General features: G+C 38.1%; 2 protein-coding genes across 3 annotated transcripts in view; both read left to right on the top strand.

The window, feature by feature from the left end:
- Positions 1-4,693: 4,693 nt before the first annotated feature.
- nipal3 (NIPA like domain containing 3) lies at positions 4,694-10,905 on the top strand. Of its 2 annotated transcripts, XM_044166936.1 has the most exons (11): positions 4,696-4,942; positions 5,354-5,422; positions 5,815-5,986; positions 6,118-6,177; positions 6,577-6,722; positions 7,364-7,460; positions 7,594-7,729; positions 7,941-8,029; positions 8,242-8,305; positions 8,857-8,951; positions 9,259-10,905. In XM_044166936.1, exons 1-11 carry the CDS (start codon positions 4,907-4,909, stop codon positions 9,444-9,446), a joined length of 1,152 nt encoding a protein of 383 aa, XP_044022871.1. In that variant the 5' UTR covers positions 4,696-4,906; the 3' UTR covers positions 9,447-10,905. The 2 variants fall into 2 exon arrangements, with proteins under 2 accessions (XP_044022872.1, XP_044022871.1); XM_044166937.1 differs by lacking the exon at positions 8,242-8,305 and having other exon boundaries at positions 4,694-4,942.
- A 2,691-nt stretch (positions 10,906-13,596) lies between these two features.
- Positions 13,597-16,853, top strand: part of rcan3 (regulator of calcineurin 3) — a 45,027-nt gene continuing 41,770 nt past the window's right edge. The window contains exons 1-2 of the mRNA XM_044166932.1: positions 13,597-13,843; positions 15,220-15,485. Coding sequence (XP_044022867.1) covers positions 15,276-15,485 — 210 coding nt within the window. The 5' untranslated portion in view covers positions 13,597-13,843; positions 15,220-15,275. The remainder of the gene's footprint in view (positions 13,844-15,219; positions 15,486-16,853) is intronic.

The raw sequence follows: 16,853 nt of genomic DNA, 5'->3' as shown, positions 1-16,853 counted from the left end.
CCCAAAAATCACACTAGTAAGTTGATTTGTTAACACAATCGGCATTACACCACCCACAGTCACAAGCTGTGCTTGTACTTAAATATTCACTCCAGCATGTATTTATAATCAATAATCATTGTCACTTAGGACTCATCGCTAGAAATGTTCCTGACAAGCCTGGACTTGCAGAGGATTTAGGAAAAGCCTGCTCTTCCACCACCACTTTATAACGTGTTAACATTCCTTCACGAGAGCATCAACTAATGGAGAAATTACTTCCTGTTGCATGGTGCCATATAGTAATGAAGACATTCCCTTCATCCCCTGTTCCTATCTAACGTACACACATTCTTCAGTCATTACAAATGGATGCTGGTCTGTTTGGTTTTTAGAACAGGCCTATCAGTTATTAAATACACACCACCATGCTTGTTGCTAACGTTTGTGCATTCCTCTAGAGATGGTGGACGGCACCCACATATCACAACTAACTGGTAGAAGAGACAGAAACTACAGATATTTTGTTGATAAACAGAAATTAACTATAAAATATATAATCTTTATGGGTGCCGAGAATAACGTTCCTTTTTTGGGTCAACAAAATGGAGTTGAAGGTAAGAAATGTAAATTATAGGATGCATTAGCTGAGAAAGCTCCTTGTCTCTTGTAAATTAGAGGATACAAAGGCTTTTTTCTTTTAAAACGCAGGCAACCCAGAGGTGTAAAAGTTTAACAGAATCAAAAGATGTCAGTTGAAACTTCTTTGTAACCTGAAGCAAGAAAAAAAAGAAAAAGCCTGTGACTTAATTTCTTCTTTGACCTGCAACAGACACCGAGGGAAGATAGGTTGTGTTGATGATGCTGAGAAAAACAATTAGTCACTTAAATGATTAGTCGATCAACAGAATATTTAGCAGCTACAACTTTGATAACTGATTAATCGTTTAGATCCTTTTTTAAAACAAAAGTTCACTGGTTGCAGCTTCTCAAATGTGAATCATTTCTGGTTTTCTTAGTTGTCTATGATAGTAAACTGAACATCTTTGCATTGTTGGACAAAAACTAAACATGAAGATATCATCAGGGAGTCTGGGAAACTGGGATGGCCGTTTGTTGACATTTTGTAGACTAAATGACTAATAATAACTAATAATAATTAGTCAAGAAAATAATAGGTGAATCGTTAGCAGGACTGAAACAATTAGCTGACAAAAAAATAATCAGCTACAATTCTAAAAGCCAATTAATCACAATTTTTCCAGCAAAAATGCCAAACATTTGCTGGTTCCAGCTTTTCAAATATGAGGATTTGCTGCTTTTCTTTGTCTTATATAATTGTAATATTATATATGATTGGGTTTTGGACTGTGGACATTTGAAGATGTCACCTTGGGCTCTGAGAAATTGTAAAGGACACATATTACTATTAATCAAGTAATCAAGAAAATAATGAATCAAGAAAATAATTAGCAGATTAATTGATTCTCAAAATAATTGCTAGTTGCATCCCTATTGATGCTAAAATTCTTACCATCAACTCTGCTTCTTCCACTGATTTATCCACACAACCACCCACACATCAGCCTGTTAATCCAGGACACACACACACACACACACACACACACACACACACACACACACACACACACACAGGTGGCAGTGAACAGGTCTGTCCACTATGCAGGGTGATCTAATGTCCTGAGGAAGGGACACACCTTTACCTGACAGGACTTCATGAGGCATGATAAATAACTGTTTTATAGTAACAGTGTGAGGGTGTGATAATTACTCTAAAGGGCTGTTTCTAATTTAAATCCATCATAAACAAGTGTTTATAAAAATATTACTGAAGTGACATTAAAACTACAATTCATCAGTATGTACTGATGATTCTTTATGAGTAGTGTGTGCTGACTGCAGTTCTATTGTGGGAACAGGTTGCATCAATTCACTGGGAAATGTTTTTTTTTCTTCTTGTACTGTTTTCCGCATTGTTGTATTTAGATATTTTCTCTGAATTTCATTTGCTTTTCCTCAAGTACCGGTTTCTTTTTCTTTTATATATTTTGATGTTTTCAAAAGAGCCTTACATATGTATCTATCACATCAATGCATTTGTCTTTTTTAAATTAAATTTATCATCACACTGTATGTAATAGCTCTGCAATTAAACTGAACTGCATAAAACAAACTAAATTACAACTAAATTAATCAAACTCAGTCAACATAATTCAATTAAAACTGAAACTAAACTGAACAAAAAATCCAAGCAAAAACTCTTCTGAATGTTAAAATAAAAAACATTTCTCAAGTTTTGAGTTAATTGAAAAGCAAACTATACATTTACAACCTTATGCAAGGTTTCAATGCCATCATTTTGTTTGCTATTGCTATTCTTGACACTTTGATACTGAAGTTAACTGAAAGGTGTCTTCACCTTGAATAACTATGATTCATATTTATTCACTTCATATGAGTTAATGCAGTGGAAAAAGACATTCACCTGCATACCTCCACACACCTGTTAACACCCTGAGGAAGAAGCACCTGTGTCTCTATTTATCTCCCCCCTAAACCAAAAGCCAGTGAGCTGTAATTGGTGTCTGTGTGATAAATATCTACGGGCCATAACGCCACCTCTCATTCCAACAAGTCGTGAAGGACATCAGACTGTAACAGGCGGGGCCAGCAAGGAAGGCTTTGTAGTTTGGAAGGAGATTATGTTTTAATGACACCCATATCGTCTGAGACATGGTCTGCTTTCTGTCCCCAGAGTCAAAACTAAACAGAAAGAAGCAGCATTCAGTTTTTATGCACCACATACCTGGAACCAACTCCCAGAAAACTTGAGGTCTGCCCCAACTCTCAATTCGTTTAAATCAGGGCTTAAGACTTTTCTGTTTGTCACTGCCTTATATTAAATCAGTTTGGGGCTATGTATTCATATCTTGCACTGCACTGTAGCTGTGTCTTTTTATATTGGCTTGTGTTTCTTTTACATCCTGTCCTAATGCCTTTCATGCCTTACATAAGATACTTTGTATTGCCTTGGTGTTGAAAGCTGATATATAAATAAACTTGCTTTGCCTTAATCTACAGAAGTAAGCTTCTATAGAATTAAACCAGCGTCTATAATGCATTCATGAATGATCTGTATACTATGCTGCATATTATGCATGCAAGACCTAATTGCAATCCTCTTGAAGAACATGCACAAGTTGTCCTGATAACTCTTTTGATGAAAGGAAACAACAGGTGCAACTGTTGTCACTGGATGTCATGACAATCTTATGGGCTTTCTGGATTCTGGAAGAAGAGGGAGAATACATCAATTTCCAATCAAAAAGTATTTAAATGTATCTTTTGATGAAAATGCAATCTTCAGCAGATCATTTGAGCAAACAACTGCTCAAGACAAGCTCTTGCAACATGCCAGTCAGAAAAAACAGGGACAGTTGGCCAAATATACAGACTTTATCTTTCATATTACTTTCATAAGAAACATGCATTCAGGTATTCACAGTGTCAGATCATTGCTGGCAAAGAGCAAAATTTAATGCCAATCAAACATCAAATGACACTGGAGAATTTGAATGAGCTTTGATTTGAACACAATGGGACTAGCTGACGGTTGTTTCCCAGCTGTGGTTTTTCGCTCCCTCTGCTGGTAAATGACATGTGAAGAGCAAATGTTATTTCAGAGTTTGTGTCAAAAATGAAACAGCTTATTTTTGTTAATTTTCCTTATATCAAGATTGCGTTATCAAGTTAACATCTGAGACTGTACTACAATAATAAACAACTTTATTTTAGTTGTCAACTTCAGTTTAAGTTCAATCTTGCCTAAAGCAGTGATGCATAGGAAACTTTGATAAATCACTGCTCGCTACTGTCACGCACAGCTACTGCACTTTGCCATATTTTTTGCCCAAAGCCTATTGCATGTTGAACCAATGACTCATCAGTTGCTCACATGATTTCCATCTGCTTTTGAAATATGAAAAAAACTGCTGTCTTTTAAAACAGCAGCTAACACCCTTCATTGATCTACCATTTGTTTTGTTCCACAGCCCCTGTTATAGAATCACTGTTGCTGACGTACTGTACTGTGTACCTCTTTCACTGCTGCAAACAGAAAATACCATGAGTGTTAGTCAGGATTATAATATGATGCTATGGTGAGAGAGTAATTTTTTTTTTTTTGGGGGGGGGGCTGCCTTCATTCAGATAAAGATTATTTTAGAGATGACTGTGTGTATGTGACAAAATAGCCCATGTGTCAACTAATTCATGAGCATATAGTCTGATTGTGATGGATATGAAAGACTTAAAAAATAATTAGACTTGGATATGTCCTAATTGTGTGGCTAATGACACCAGGGCAGTGCTCTAAATGAGACCTAAGAATTTACTGGCATTTGAGTACTAGTTAAATTGATCAATATCTTCCTCCTCAACGGTAAATGCTCTTGGATCTATCCCAGCTCAATGGTACAGCCTACTGTCCTCAAGTGGTACTGCAGAATACAGGCTACACTGCAGCAAACAACAGGAAACGCATTAAAAATTGAGGAATACGTTTGGAAGTCAAGTCAAGGATTTAGACATATAAAAAGAACAACACAAATATGAGCTCTCCGTTATGTCATCTTAATTATCAATTGTGTAAATAAAAACTCGTCACTGTCCACGGTCACGTGATTCAAGCGTAACTGTCGTGCGTCACGGCGCTGCCTGAAACAGGTGGAATCCGGAAGTGAGATGCTTCTTGTCCCAAAGATGGTGTTTATCTCAGCGTACTGCCAGATCAAGACAAAAAAATGAGTGATGAACACATACTGTCACAGCGACAAGATGAAATATCTGGTATTTGAATGCCTGGTTACTGCTGATAATTAATAAATTGCCTCTGAAGTGGAACAGGATGGATAACAGCAGAGCCGACGGAGGCTCCTACACGGTGAGACACTTGTTATAACGTTACAGTAGTTTACCTTTTAATCGTATGTTAATGCTTTAGTTTTACTTTTTCTTCTCTTAGACGGTGTTAAAACACTAATAATGATGTTTTGTGTATCTGTATTCTGTCTTTTTACGTCTAATAATTCATATTGTAGCAAAACTTTGAAGATACCATATCAGAGAACGTTACTGTAAGTTAGAAGCTGATTAGGGTGATAGTCAACAAGAAATACCAAAATGTCCGATTTTTCTCACTCTCCATTCACCACAGACAAAATGCGAATGGGAATACAGAAGGGAAATCTTTTATTATGTAAAGTTGTATAAAGCTACAACTAAGTATTACATATAGGCTAGTAAAATGTTATTTAATATAACTGAATTCAATGTTTCTGTCTTTCTTCTTTAGGATAATCTCATTGGGACTTTACTTGCTATTTTTGGAAATGTGCTTGTCAGCATCTCCTTAAGTATTCAGGTACAGACTACAAAAACTTCTTTAATGCACTTTGTTTTGGTGTCTGATAATGTCATCCAAGCACCCTAATAATAAGGTGTTAGTTTAAAAGTGAAAGTTATTATGGATAACTGTATGGAATAGTTTTGTTTCTCTAATTTCTGTGTATCATGTCCTTTTATTAGAGCTCTGAGCTGTGTGTCAACATAGCATTAGGGTCACCTTGTTAGGATAACACTTTAGAGCTAAGCTGTCAATACAGTATTGTTATTAGCCTTCAATAGAAACTGATATGGATGAAATAATACAGTTATCATCTCGTCATGGTACATCACTGTCATTGTTTTTGTCTCTATTACTTTGTACCCTATTATTTTGTCACTGTGTTTTGCCTGCATGCTTTTCACTCGCAGAAATACAGCCATTTGACGTTAGCAGGAACCAAGGACCCGCGTGCCTTTTATCGCACTAAAACCTGGTGGTGCGGTTTTGTACTGACCTGTCTTGGGGAGGGAGCCAACTTTGTTTCTTATGCCTTTGCCCCTCTTGCTCTCGTAGCACCTCTAAATGCTGTGTCTGTCCTTAGTGAGTAGTTGTTCCACGTTCCCTAATATTTTAGTAGCAGATGTTTGGAGATAAATGATCGGTATAATCATTGATACACAGATTAAAAGGAAAATTTCTATTAACATCTTGCGTTATGTTTTTGTTTTCAGCAAGCTCAATTTTGGGCCTTATTTTTCTGCGTGATAAATCGAAGCCAAAGGACTTTGCAAGTAAGTTCAGCATATGTGTGTAACTGAAGATGTAGCTGCAGTGGCACTGACACTCACATGCAAATAACATGGAACTTGTGCCATTGTATGCTCATTTTTAATTAGCCTCAAGGCACTTGGCAAACTACATGCTGCCTGCACAGCTGCTACAGTATAATGACTGAATTAACACAGTCAAAAAGTTTGTCCATGCACAGGCCATATTTTGTTGAAAATGTAATTTTGTAAGACCTTGAAAGTAAAATTGTACTCTTTGTATCGTAAAAAGTACTCTATGTTGAGTTTCACTGTGATATCCAATAGTTTTTCTACTATATCATGTTATATTAAATGTCCCAACACATTTCCGACGTCACTGGCACTGAATGCATGTCATTTGTATACTGTGTGTTATTTCAGAGCGCTATGGACTGTCCTTCCTGGGCTGTATCATAACCATAGGCGGAACGTACCTCTTTGTAGCATTTGGACCAAACTCTCATGAAAAACTCAAAGCAGAGAACATTGTGAAGCACATGGTTGGATGGCCTGTTCTCTTGTATCTGGTAAGATATTTTCATCTACTCAAGAAGTTCAGAAGGTTCAGTAGTTGACTCAATTCGTCCCTGCTTTCACATCTACTGTGCTTAATTTCCACCCCACACTCACTAAACAAATATAAAACAAGTGATTCAGGTGTAGCAGCCAAATGTGACAATGTGTGACATTGCTAAATAGCACATTACATATAGACATATTGTATATCCTGAACAAAATCAAAAAGTCTAACTGCATAACTCCCCAACAGTTACAGTACTGTTAGAAATGTTCTCATCATTTATGTTCAGCAAACATAACATAAAATGTTACAGAGGTAAGAAGAGGCCAGATAGTCACTCCCTGAATTGCTGGTGCATCAGTGACAAACACTGCATCATTATTTCTTGTGGCAAGGGGTAAAAGTCTTTAAAACCATAAATAAATACAGTAGGCATTAATTATTTGGTCTTCCCATTTAGGTACAAATTGTGTTCCATAAACTTGCATTGAAGATGGGAAATTTCCTTCTTGACCTGTGTTTATATTCAGCGTAAATACTTGTCTCTGGCTATAAGATTAATCGTGCCATTATTGAATCTGGCAACGACTGCAGTCAGTGCTTCCTGTTTTATTTATTTAATATTTATTTATTGTTACTTATTGACAGCTCTTGGAGATCATCACGTTCTGCCTGCTTTTATACTTCTACAAACAGCACTGTGCTAACTACCTCGTTATTATTCTGCTGCTGGTTGCTCTACTGGGTGAGTGTCCGACATTAAAGCCAGTCACTTTCAAGTCAAGCTATTATACGTTATTAGAATACGTTGCCTCGTTTCAAAAGGCACCTAAGCTGTTTGCTCTGTATTTAACTGTGCTTTTGACTTTGGTGCACAGGCTCTGTCACAGTCATTACAGTGAAGGCGGTGTCAGGCATGTTGGTTCTCACCATCGAGGGCACCATGCAGCTTCAGTACCCGATATTCAGTGTCATGTTCGTGTGCATGGTGGCTTCAGTGGTCTTCCAGGCCAGGTGAGTGACAGGAACATCAAAGACCATTTACTGAAAAGAGGGGAGAGTGTGGTTAGCATGGTGGCTGCAGTTGGCTAGAGTGATGTCAAAGATATATATTCTATTCAAGCTGTTATTCTTTACAGGTGAACAAAATGAAGTCATGGATCTTTCAATAAGTTTTCTTAAATAGTCATTGTTAACCATTTTTTGTGTGTTATGGTCTTCTTAGATTTCTCTCCCAAGCTTGTAAGCTGTATGACTCCTCTCTGATTGCCAGCGTCAACTACATCCTCTCCACCTTCTTTGCAGTGGTAGCTGGTGAGTTATGAGATTCTTTGCTGCTGGTTTTCTGTTTTGACATGTAGTTTTCAATCGGACCTGGATTGACCAGTCAATGCGAATCACCACCGGGCACAATAGAAAAAGAGTAGTGCTCTGGAGCCTGATTAGCAGCCTGCTTTGCTCCTGCTACACCTTTTAGAGTCACAACATAGTAAGTCATCAAAGAATTATTCTCTTCTGGTTTTCAGGAGCTGTGTTTTACTTGGAGTTTAAGAATGAAGATGTCCTTCACATCTGCATGTTTTTGTTGGGGTGAGTTATCATCCACCATAGGCTTTTCTGACAAACATTTTGACACGTCACGGTAGGAAAAGCAAAGGTGTAAATAATAAAATTAATGATGACTGAATTCCATTTAGCTGCTTCAGTTTCAGGGTCCTGGTATTGTGCATGCTGGCTCAATGTCACACTGTCATGTCTCACTGGGACACTTGAATAGAGCAGAGCCATCATTTATGTTATTAGTAGCACCTGCATTTTTCCAACTACAAGTCAAAATGTCTGCTGTGAAAAAGACCTGTTACATTATTTGTAGTACTGTACACAGACAGACATTTGGATATGCACATATGAAGCCTGAGTCCTTACCGCAGCGATCTGGATTCGAATCTGGCCCCGGGCCCTTTGCTGCATGTGTTTCCTTCTCTCTCCCTCTCCCCACCTTTCCTGGCACTCTCTATCCAAATAAAGCAAGAAAGCCAAAGTCATTTGATGACTTGCACTGAAATATTGTAAAAAGCAGTTGAACATTGTGATGTTCTTTTGAGTAAAGGGTGTTACTGATTATTTTGTGCTTTGTACAGATCTGCATTCTGTTTCCTGGGGGTCTTTCTCATCACCAAAAACAGGAAAAAGACCAAGACATTTGAGCCGTATGTCACTATGGATATGGCTAATGGTTTGTATAAACTTTACATAAATACTGAAAATTGTATCTGTATTGATTTAAAGCTAGAAAGGGCAAGATTTTGAGATATTTCTTATGTAAAACAACAAAATAAGTGTGGCTACAACAGACAAGACTCTGAAACAATATCAGCTGAAACTTCATCTTATCTTTAAAGTTTTGAAGAATGAAGTTATCTTTTGTTACAAGTTGAAATTGTTAAACCTGCCTGGCTGACCTTTAAACACTAAACATAAGGGCCAATACACATACACCATACATACTCAAACCTTATCCTACCTGTCCTTTCCATCATCAGGTGTCCCAACTATTCATGACAAAGGCGTCATTGTGCAGCCAGACTTCAGTGGTTCTTTCTCCTATGGAGCTCTGGTCAACAATGATGGAGTGGCTCCTGCTACTCTACCACCCAACCTGGAACAACAACCAGGCAGCTCCACATCCACTGATGCATCTCATGGCCTGCCTGACCTAAAGAAAGATTAAAACCAAGTATTTCTATTGTTTTACCTTTACTCCATTCAACTATAAACAACATTTAAGGACCTTGAAAGGCCAAGGTTTGTATGTTCAGTTCTTTTCACATATACACAAAACCAACCTTCAGCCCAGTAGGGGTTGTCCACTGGGTGTTTTTAGATGTTCTCCCCACATGCTTTCCTTTCTGAAATCTCTAAACCAAAATGTGACCTTGAGAAGCATTCCTTTTTTTTGGGAAGATGTCAGCTGTATTAATTCCAAAAATGAACGCAAGAAACCTGAAGTCGCTGGATTTTGTGGTGGATTCACAAACATGGCTTCAGAAATGTGACAGCAGAGACAGTGTTGTGCCTTGAAGCTTAACTGCCTGTTCTCTGTGTTAGCTTTGAGATGTAAGGACTCACTTTCATGACTGTTAAGCAATTTTGTTCCCATTCACTCATTAATGGGAACATACAGTGATCTGTTCTTCCATCAAGTTACTCATCAAATCCAGGTTGTTACCAACAATGTTATATAATGTAGCTGCAGACTTTTTCAGAGAACTTGCCAATGAACATTTTGACTTTCAATATCTGTCTTATATGAGCGGGTTTCACTCAGTTTTCTGCCTCTTGTTCTTGGAATTTCATTGTATTACTGCTTTTCCTGATGACCAAAAATATGTTCAATTGTCCTAATTTATTGTAATGTATTTATTAATTTTCAAGTTTGCTTTTAGTGTGCCTTAAAAAGTAGCCGTACACTGGATAAATTAAGGCAATACATAACTCAGGTAGGTGAGTAAAGCATCACTGTAGCAGTTATAAAAAGGCAACTGTAATCTGTCAGTGCCTATTGGAATAAAAATCTGAAACCTTTGAAAAGAAAGATGATAACACTTTGGATGACTCAAATAGAAGGGAATTGAATCACGCTTGCATCTTGAAATTACTGATAAACTGTAAAACTAGTTAAATGTGTACTGTAAGTATAAAAAAGTAATTACTATAGAAAGTCTAAATTTTGTTTTTGCCCAAATAACTTAAATACTCTTCATTTTACTTTCTGTTTCTAATGACAAACACATCAAGAAATAAATCCGAAAGTATGTAGTAAATGTTGCTAAATTGTTGCTAAATGTTTTTGTAGTACAATGTTTTTCAAATGTCACCTTCCTGTCAAATTTTTACAGGCTGAAAGATAATGCAGCAATAAGCTAAATGTCTATTAAGCGATCTATGATTAAATACTCTATAATAAATGAATGGCTGCATAAATTGGATACACTCCACCTCAACATGTGTGGCAATGCATTTCTACAGTGTTAATAAAACAGAAAGCCTTTCCACTGTATTCAGTACATAGTTATTTTAGTTAAATGGCCTGTGGTTTGTTGTGTGTGTATAAGCTCAACATTAGCATCACTGTGTAAACCAACTGAAGCTTGTCTTGTTATTAAAACTGCCTTCTAATGAAACCAGAACAGCTTTTAGAACAGTTCACTGATGCTGTCAAGACTTTTTCCATTGTAAATTATATGCAATCTTGTGTCATATAAAGTTTATGTAACCTAGTTTTAGTGTATTTGGAGTCATGCCTCCTGTGTTTGGTTGGTCAAACTTTGCAGAAACGTGCATGAAAATTTGCAGTGATGCTTGCTCTCTAGTTTTGGATGTGATTTGGATCTAGTGCTCACTGTGTAAGATGAGCCAAAGGCACGAGTTTGGTGTTAATATTAGGTGGTCAAACCTTGTTTTCTCAGTGTTTATAATCCTAAATCACACTGACACCACACCAGACAGGACCTGGCTTTTGTGTCTTAACTGCTTATATCTTTTATGAAAGGTGCAAACAATAAATGTGCATTAATATACTGCACTATCAGAGTATAGTGATGAACTGTGTCATAAGATATTGGCTCGTTCTACCAGAAGGGAAACCTCCAGCTCTTTGAGAGGGATAGGGTGATAGAGTACGGTCTAGAACTGCTCTATAGGAAAAGTGCAATGAGATTACTTCTGTTATGAATTGCCGCTATATAAATTGAATTGAATTTAATTGAATATCTACTTTAGAAGCTGCACACAGCCAGTATTGGAAAGTAACTAGGTGCATTTACTCAAGCCCTTTACTTAAGTACAATTAACCCCAGTTGGGGTCCAGATGTCTATGACTTGTTAGTAGTTCCACCAAAGAGAGATTTCCTCTTCAAACTTCTCAAATGATTGCATTTAAATAATTGTTTGAGGCTCACAGAGGGAAAATGATCTAATATTTTACAAAAAAGCAAAGATCTGAAAAAGAAATACAAATTTGCGTTGTAGAATTAGTTTTTTTCTTCTTAATAAATAATAAATAATAAAACTTTATTTATAGAGCACTTATCAAAACAAAGTACAAAGTGCTTCACAACAAGAAAAATAAAATAACACAGTGAATGACGAAATATAAAGAAATAAAACACATGAAATACAGAAAAGCAATAAAATAAATAGTAAAATAAACAGCCAGTTCAGGTAAAATCAGGATATGCTTTCAGATAAAAATGTGTTTTGAGACGAGATTTAAACGAAGACACTGACTCAGACAATCTAATTTCTTCGGGCAAGTTGTTCCAGAGCCTCGGGGCCCTGATAGCAAAAGCTCTGTCCCCCTTAGTTTTCATCCTGGACTCAGGAACAGACAGGAGACCCCTGCCCGAAGATCTCAAACTACGTGAAGGTTCATAAGGGATTACAAGGTCTAAAATATAATCTGGGGCCAGGCCATGAAGAGCCTTAAAAGTAATCAACAAGATCTTAAAATCAATCCTAAAACCAACAGGGAGCCAGTGTAAAGAGGCTAAAACAGGTGTTATGTGGTCATACTTCTTGGTCCTGGTTAACAGCCTAGCAGCTGAGTTTTGTACAGTCTGCAGTCGTGTCAGAGCTTTTGATTAAGACAAGTGAACAGGCTGTTACAATAATCAAGGCGTGAGGAGATAAAAGCATGCACAACAGTTTCTGCATCACTAAGATTTAAAATAGATCGTATTTTTGCAATGTTTCTGAGGTGATAGAAACATGATTGGACAAGCTTAGTGATATGTTGCTCAAAACATAAATTGCTATCAAACAGGACACCAAGATTTCGTGCAACAGGCTTGATATGTTGTGACAGGTTACCAGTGGATGGCAGTATTTGTTTAGTGATGTGTTGGGGCCCAATAACAAGGATTTCAGTTTTATTTGAGTTTATTTGAGTTATTTGAGTTCTTCCCTACCCCATTAATCATCTCACGACCCCTCAGATTTATATTGTGACCCTTTGGAGGGGCCCCAACCCCTAGGTTGGGAACTGCTGGACTAAACTACCTCACTGTATATAAAGTAAATAAAAGTAGCTCCACCTCGACCAACTAGGCCACAACAGTACTTATGTGTAGATGCATCAGTATTAATAATCTAATAATATAATATATCAGTCACAGGGGCCATTTTATTGTGGAACTTTTATTTTGTTACTTTTTGCTGATAATATCTATGTGCTTGTACTCAAGTAGGATTTTGAATGCAGGACTTTTACTTGTAATTAAGTATTGTTTACATTAATGTATTGGTACTTTTACTTAAGTAAAGGATCTGAGTACTTCTTCCACGAATGCACACCTCTATGCCCCAGAAAGATTTAGGGATGTTGATGATGACGATTTGGAAGTCTATTCTTTATTCTGTGACCATAAAACAATACATTTAGTGTTTGTGGAGTCGTTATTATCCTATAATCCAGTATGCAATTTGGTGCGTGAAAAATCCTACCTGGCTTGTTTTTGAAAACCTGTTGCCTCAAAATATATAAAACATTGCACAAAAAAGCTTTTTAAAATGAGGAACTAAAATTCAACTTTAAACTGTTGATCAAAATTGAAGTACCTTATTTAGTGTGTGCAACAGGTGGATCAAGAGAACTGAACTGTGATCTATCTACTGTAGAAACATTAAATATATGTAGAAATGTGACCACCTCATTATCTTTACACAGTGGGTGAGATAGTTGATTGGTACACACACTGGGTGATGTGGCTCTCTGGGACGTCCTTGTCAAATTAAAGCGCAGTTTTTACAGCAGAGCCCTCTGTGCCACTTTGCTGTTTAGTCGCCACCAATCTTGAAGCGGAGCATCCTCCCCTTGCTGCAGCCTCATTGGTCGCTGCGAGCCTCCGACGGCATTTCATTGGCCTCACCTGCGGGTCCTGACGCCGGAGTAGGCTGCATCAAATAGTGTCCAATAATCCAGTACTAACAAACGCCGACGCATTTGACAGCAGTCTGCAAAACATCAGAGCTGCTTCAATCTGTGTGGTCAAACAAAGTCACCTGAAAATCCTGCTTTTAGTCCCCTTGCAATGTGTCGTTTCGGCCGCTGTCACTGACAGTAGTGAGGTGAGTAATACACACACCAATTTTCGCATTTGAACCGGTTAGAAAGGAAAATTAAAACAATAACTTCGTCCGTGCTCGTGCAACCATGACTCAGTGCTAACTTTCGAATGAATACCCTCTTTATTATAGCTTTAAAAACAGTACTTGGCTTTGGAAACAAAGTGGTTTCGCGAGACAATCCGTTACTTTTATGAGAAACGCCCGTGCAGCAATCTTGTACGAGCCCTATACGTAATATCCAGGGGTTTCCTTGGTGTACACGCGATGCAAATTTTGATGTGACGAGCCTATATTGTGGACATGTGATGTTATTGGTGTCATTGCCTTCGCGTGTTCTATTTGCACGTCATTCTACAAAGATCAGATAACAATAGGATAAAGTTTTTGGTCTATAATCAATATCGATACCGTATTTCTCCTATATATTTGAGATAAGGTTGATTTTCAGATGGTCTTGTGATTAATATATGAATGAAAAGCGTCATTCCGTTAAATGCCCCACTAGATGGCACTCTATCCCCAATAAAATGTTGGAAGTTTCACATTAGGGGTCAGTGTTAACAATCAGTGTTTTCATGTTTTCCCACGTGTTGCTTCATTTTCCAAGTAAAATGATTAAAGCAACTGTTTTCATGATTAATTAATAGTTTTTTTTAAGCAAATATGAAGAAAGTCAATAAGAATATTAATTACTTTCTCTTAGCTGTCCATTAGATTTTGGACTATTGGCTAGACAAAACAAGCAATTAAAATACATCACCTTGGACTCTTGGAAATTTTCTGACATATTATGGACTGAACAGTTAAGTAATATATCAAGAAAATTATCAGCAGATTAATCTAAAATGAAAAGAATGATTAGCTGCAGCCCTAAAAAATATTTTTATGACTTAATCTATAGGTTTGTTGCACAAATATTTTTGGAAGTGAGGCTGAGGCTTATAGAGACTGGGAGCAGGTGGTAGATGTTCTCATAGTCACCAGCAAATGGCCAGTTATAATTGAACCATGAAAAAAGACAATGTTTTAATCAGGAATACGGACCTACAAGTAGATCTAAACATGAAACTTCCACCTTTTTCCTCTCTGTTTTATATTTCTTTTTCGTTTGCGTCATTTTTGCTCCTGTTTATCTTTCTCTGTTCTCGTGATCTTTAACTGTCACTTCATCTTCCTTCTTTTCCCTCTCCGTTCCTCTCTTTTATCTGTCCCACAGCCTCTGTAGTATCATTAGTAACACTTTAGTGCAACCCTGTAATCTTCATGCTCCAGTGTCTCACTATCACATCATTCTCTCTGCCCTTTTCTACAAGCATCCAGCCAATATATTCACCTTATCTCCCAACTTCCAATCTCTTAACCTCCTCTCTCCCCAGTTCCCAGCCTCTGTAGTCCCCACCTGCCTGTCAGCTGCCTCCTAAAAGGCTTTAGCATGCTGAGAGAGAGCTCCAAGGCATGGAGCAATGGCTCAGAGGCCTACAGCAGCGATCCTGAGGAGGACGAAGAGGAGGAAGAGGACATGGTGTTTGGGGAGACTGATCAGGACGGCATGGCGGAGGAGATGATGGATCTGAGCGACCTCCCCACGGCGCTCTTTGCATGCAGCGTCCATGAAGCCGTGTTCGAAGAGGACGTACACAGGGTGAGCACTCACATTCTGGGTCAAATTGTGGTGTGTGTGTGTGTGTGTGTGGGTTGGTGCGTCAGTCTGTGTATGTTTGAGTCATCCTGCTGAATGTGTCAGCATGTCCAAGATTCAAAGCCCAGCAACTTGTGCATGATGTCATCCACAGCTTTTGCTCCTGTCTTTCGAAGTCCAGTCACGGTCTGAAGCAGCACTGCTGATTGCTCAACCGCAAAGGCGCACACACACACACACACACAAACACACACACACACACCTGATGCTTGTCTATATTTACCAGGGAACATGAATGCAGGGCAGCAGATCATAATATGACTTGCACAGAATCGTGAGCCATACGCATCACCTCATGCAGTGTGTTATTCATGCCCATGTATGCTTTATAGATGTGGCAACAGGCCTCATACAAAGCCGCCCCCCCCCCCCCACACACACACACACACACAGAGTAGAGTCTCCCTGTAACAAAGAAAAAGAATACTTGGGATCACTGGATCCTGTTTGCTGGATGGGTATACAAAGAAAATACTTTTAATTTTCCCTCTAATCCAGTTTTACTATCCTACCATCCTTCCACCCTTCTAGCTGGCATATCCATCCCTCTCTACTGTACGTCTCTAAACGCTATCCATACATCCTCTTCATAACATTGTTCTCTCCTCTTTCTGATCATTTGCTTGTTAACTTCCTTCTTCTTCCTCCATTCTTTTAATACTCAGCGTCTGTTTCCCTCCTAAGCGTTCTTTATTTATCCTCTGTATGTATATAAATGCAAAGCAGAGAGCAGGCTAAATCTGGCGTATACACAAAATCCCTTTAAATGAATCACTCCTGCTTTGTGAGGTTGCTGTTTGTACACCCGTTGCTCCCAGCGGTGGAGTCTGCCCCCTTCCCTCCCTTTCGTTTTGCCTCCTCACTTCATTAAGATTCACTCGCCGGCTTTTAAGTGGAAATGCCACCCACGCACCCTTCAGTCAGAGCATGTCAATGGATTTTTCTCCATATGGCTCAATTAAATGAGCTTCACTAAAAATAGAACTTTTGACATTTATTTAAACTCAAAAATGAGGTATGAAATAAAAAAAACAAAAAAAACGGTTGCTTGTGATATTTTCAAAGCATGAACAGACTTTATGAGGTTGTTTCTTTGCTTGTAGCAGTACTGTTTGATGCTGCACACGCACATACACCCACACAGTCTGTAACTTATTCTAAAATTGCAAAATTTCAGCATTTTCCTAAATGCTGAAAACTTGACATCTCTAAACTCAGTGTCTACATCCTCAGTGAAGAAACAGGGACATGGCAACCTACATTTTTGTGTCTTTGGGCTCTTGGCTCCCTCCCAACACCGACATTACCTTC

This window comes from Siniperca chuatsi, linkage group LG15, assembly GCF_020085105.1.
Source record: "Siniperca chuatsi isolate FFG_IHB_CAS linkage group LG15, ASM2008510v1, whole genome shotgun sequence".
Taxonomy (NCBI): Eukaryota; Metazoa; Chordata; class Actinopteri; order Centrarchiformes; family Sinipercidae; genus Siniperca; species Siniperca chuatsi.
The sequence above is the reverse complement of the archived record's forward strand: the minus strand, read 5'-3'. Positions and strand labels throughout refer to the sequence as shown.

Bases quoted from the DNA above. Each gene is read 5' to 3' on its own strand.
- nipal3 (XM_044166936.1), top strand. From the start codon at position 4,907: ATGGATAACAGCAGAGCCGACGGAGGCTCCTACACG. The intron at 8,030-8,241 runs GTGAGTTATGAG...TCTGGTTTTCAG, and splicing joins CTTCTTTGCAGTGGTAGCTG to GAGCTGTGTTTTACTTGGAG. The intron at 8,952-9,258 runs GTTTGTATAAAC...TTCCATCATCAG, and splicing joins CACTATGGATATGGCTAATG to GTGTCCCAACTATTCATGAC.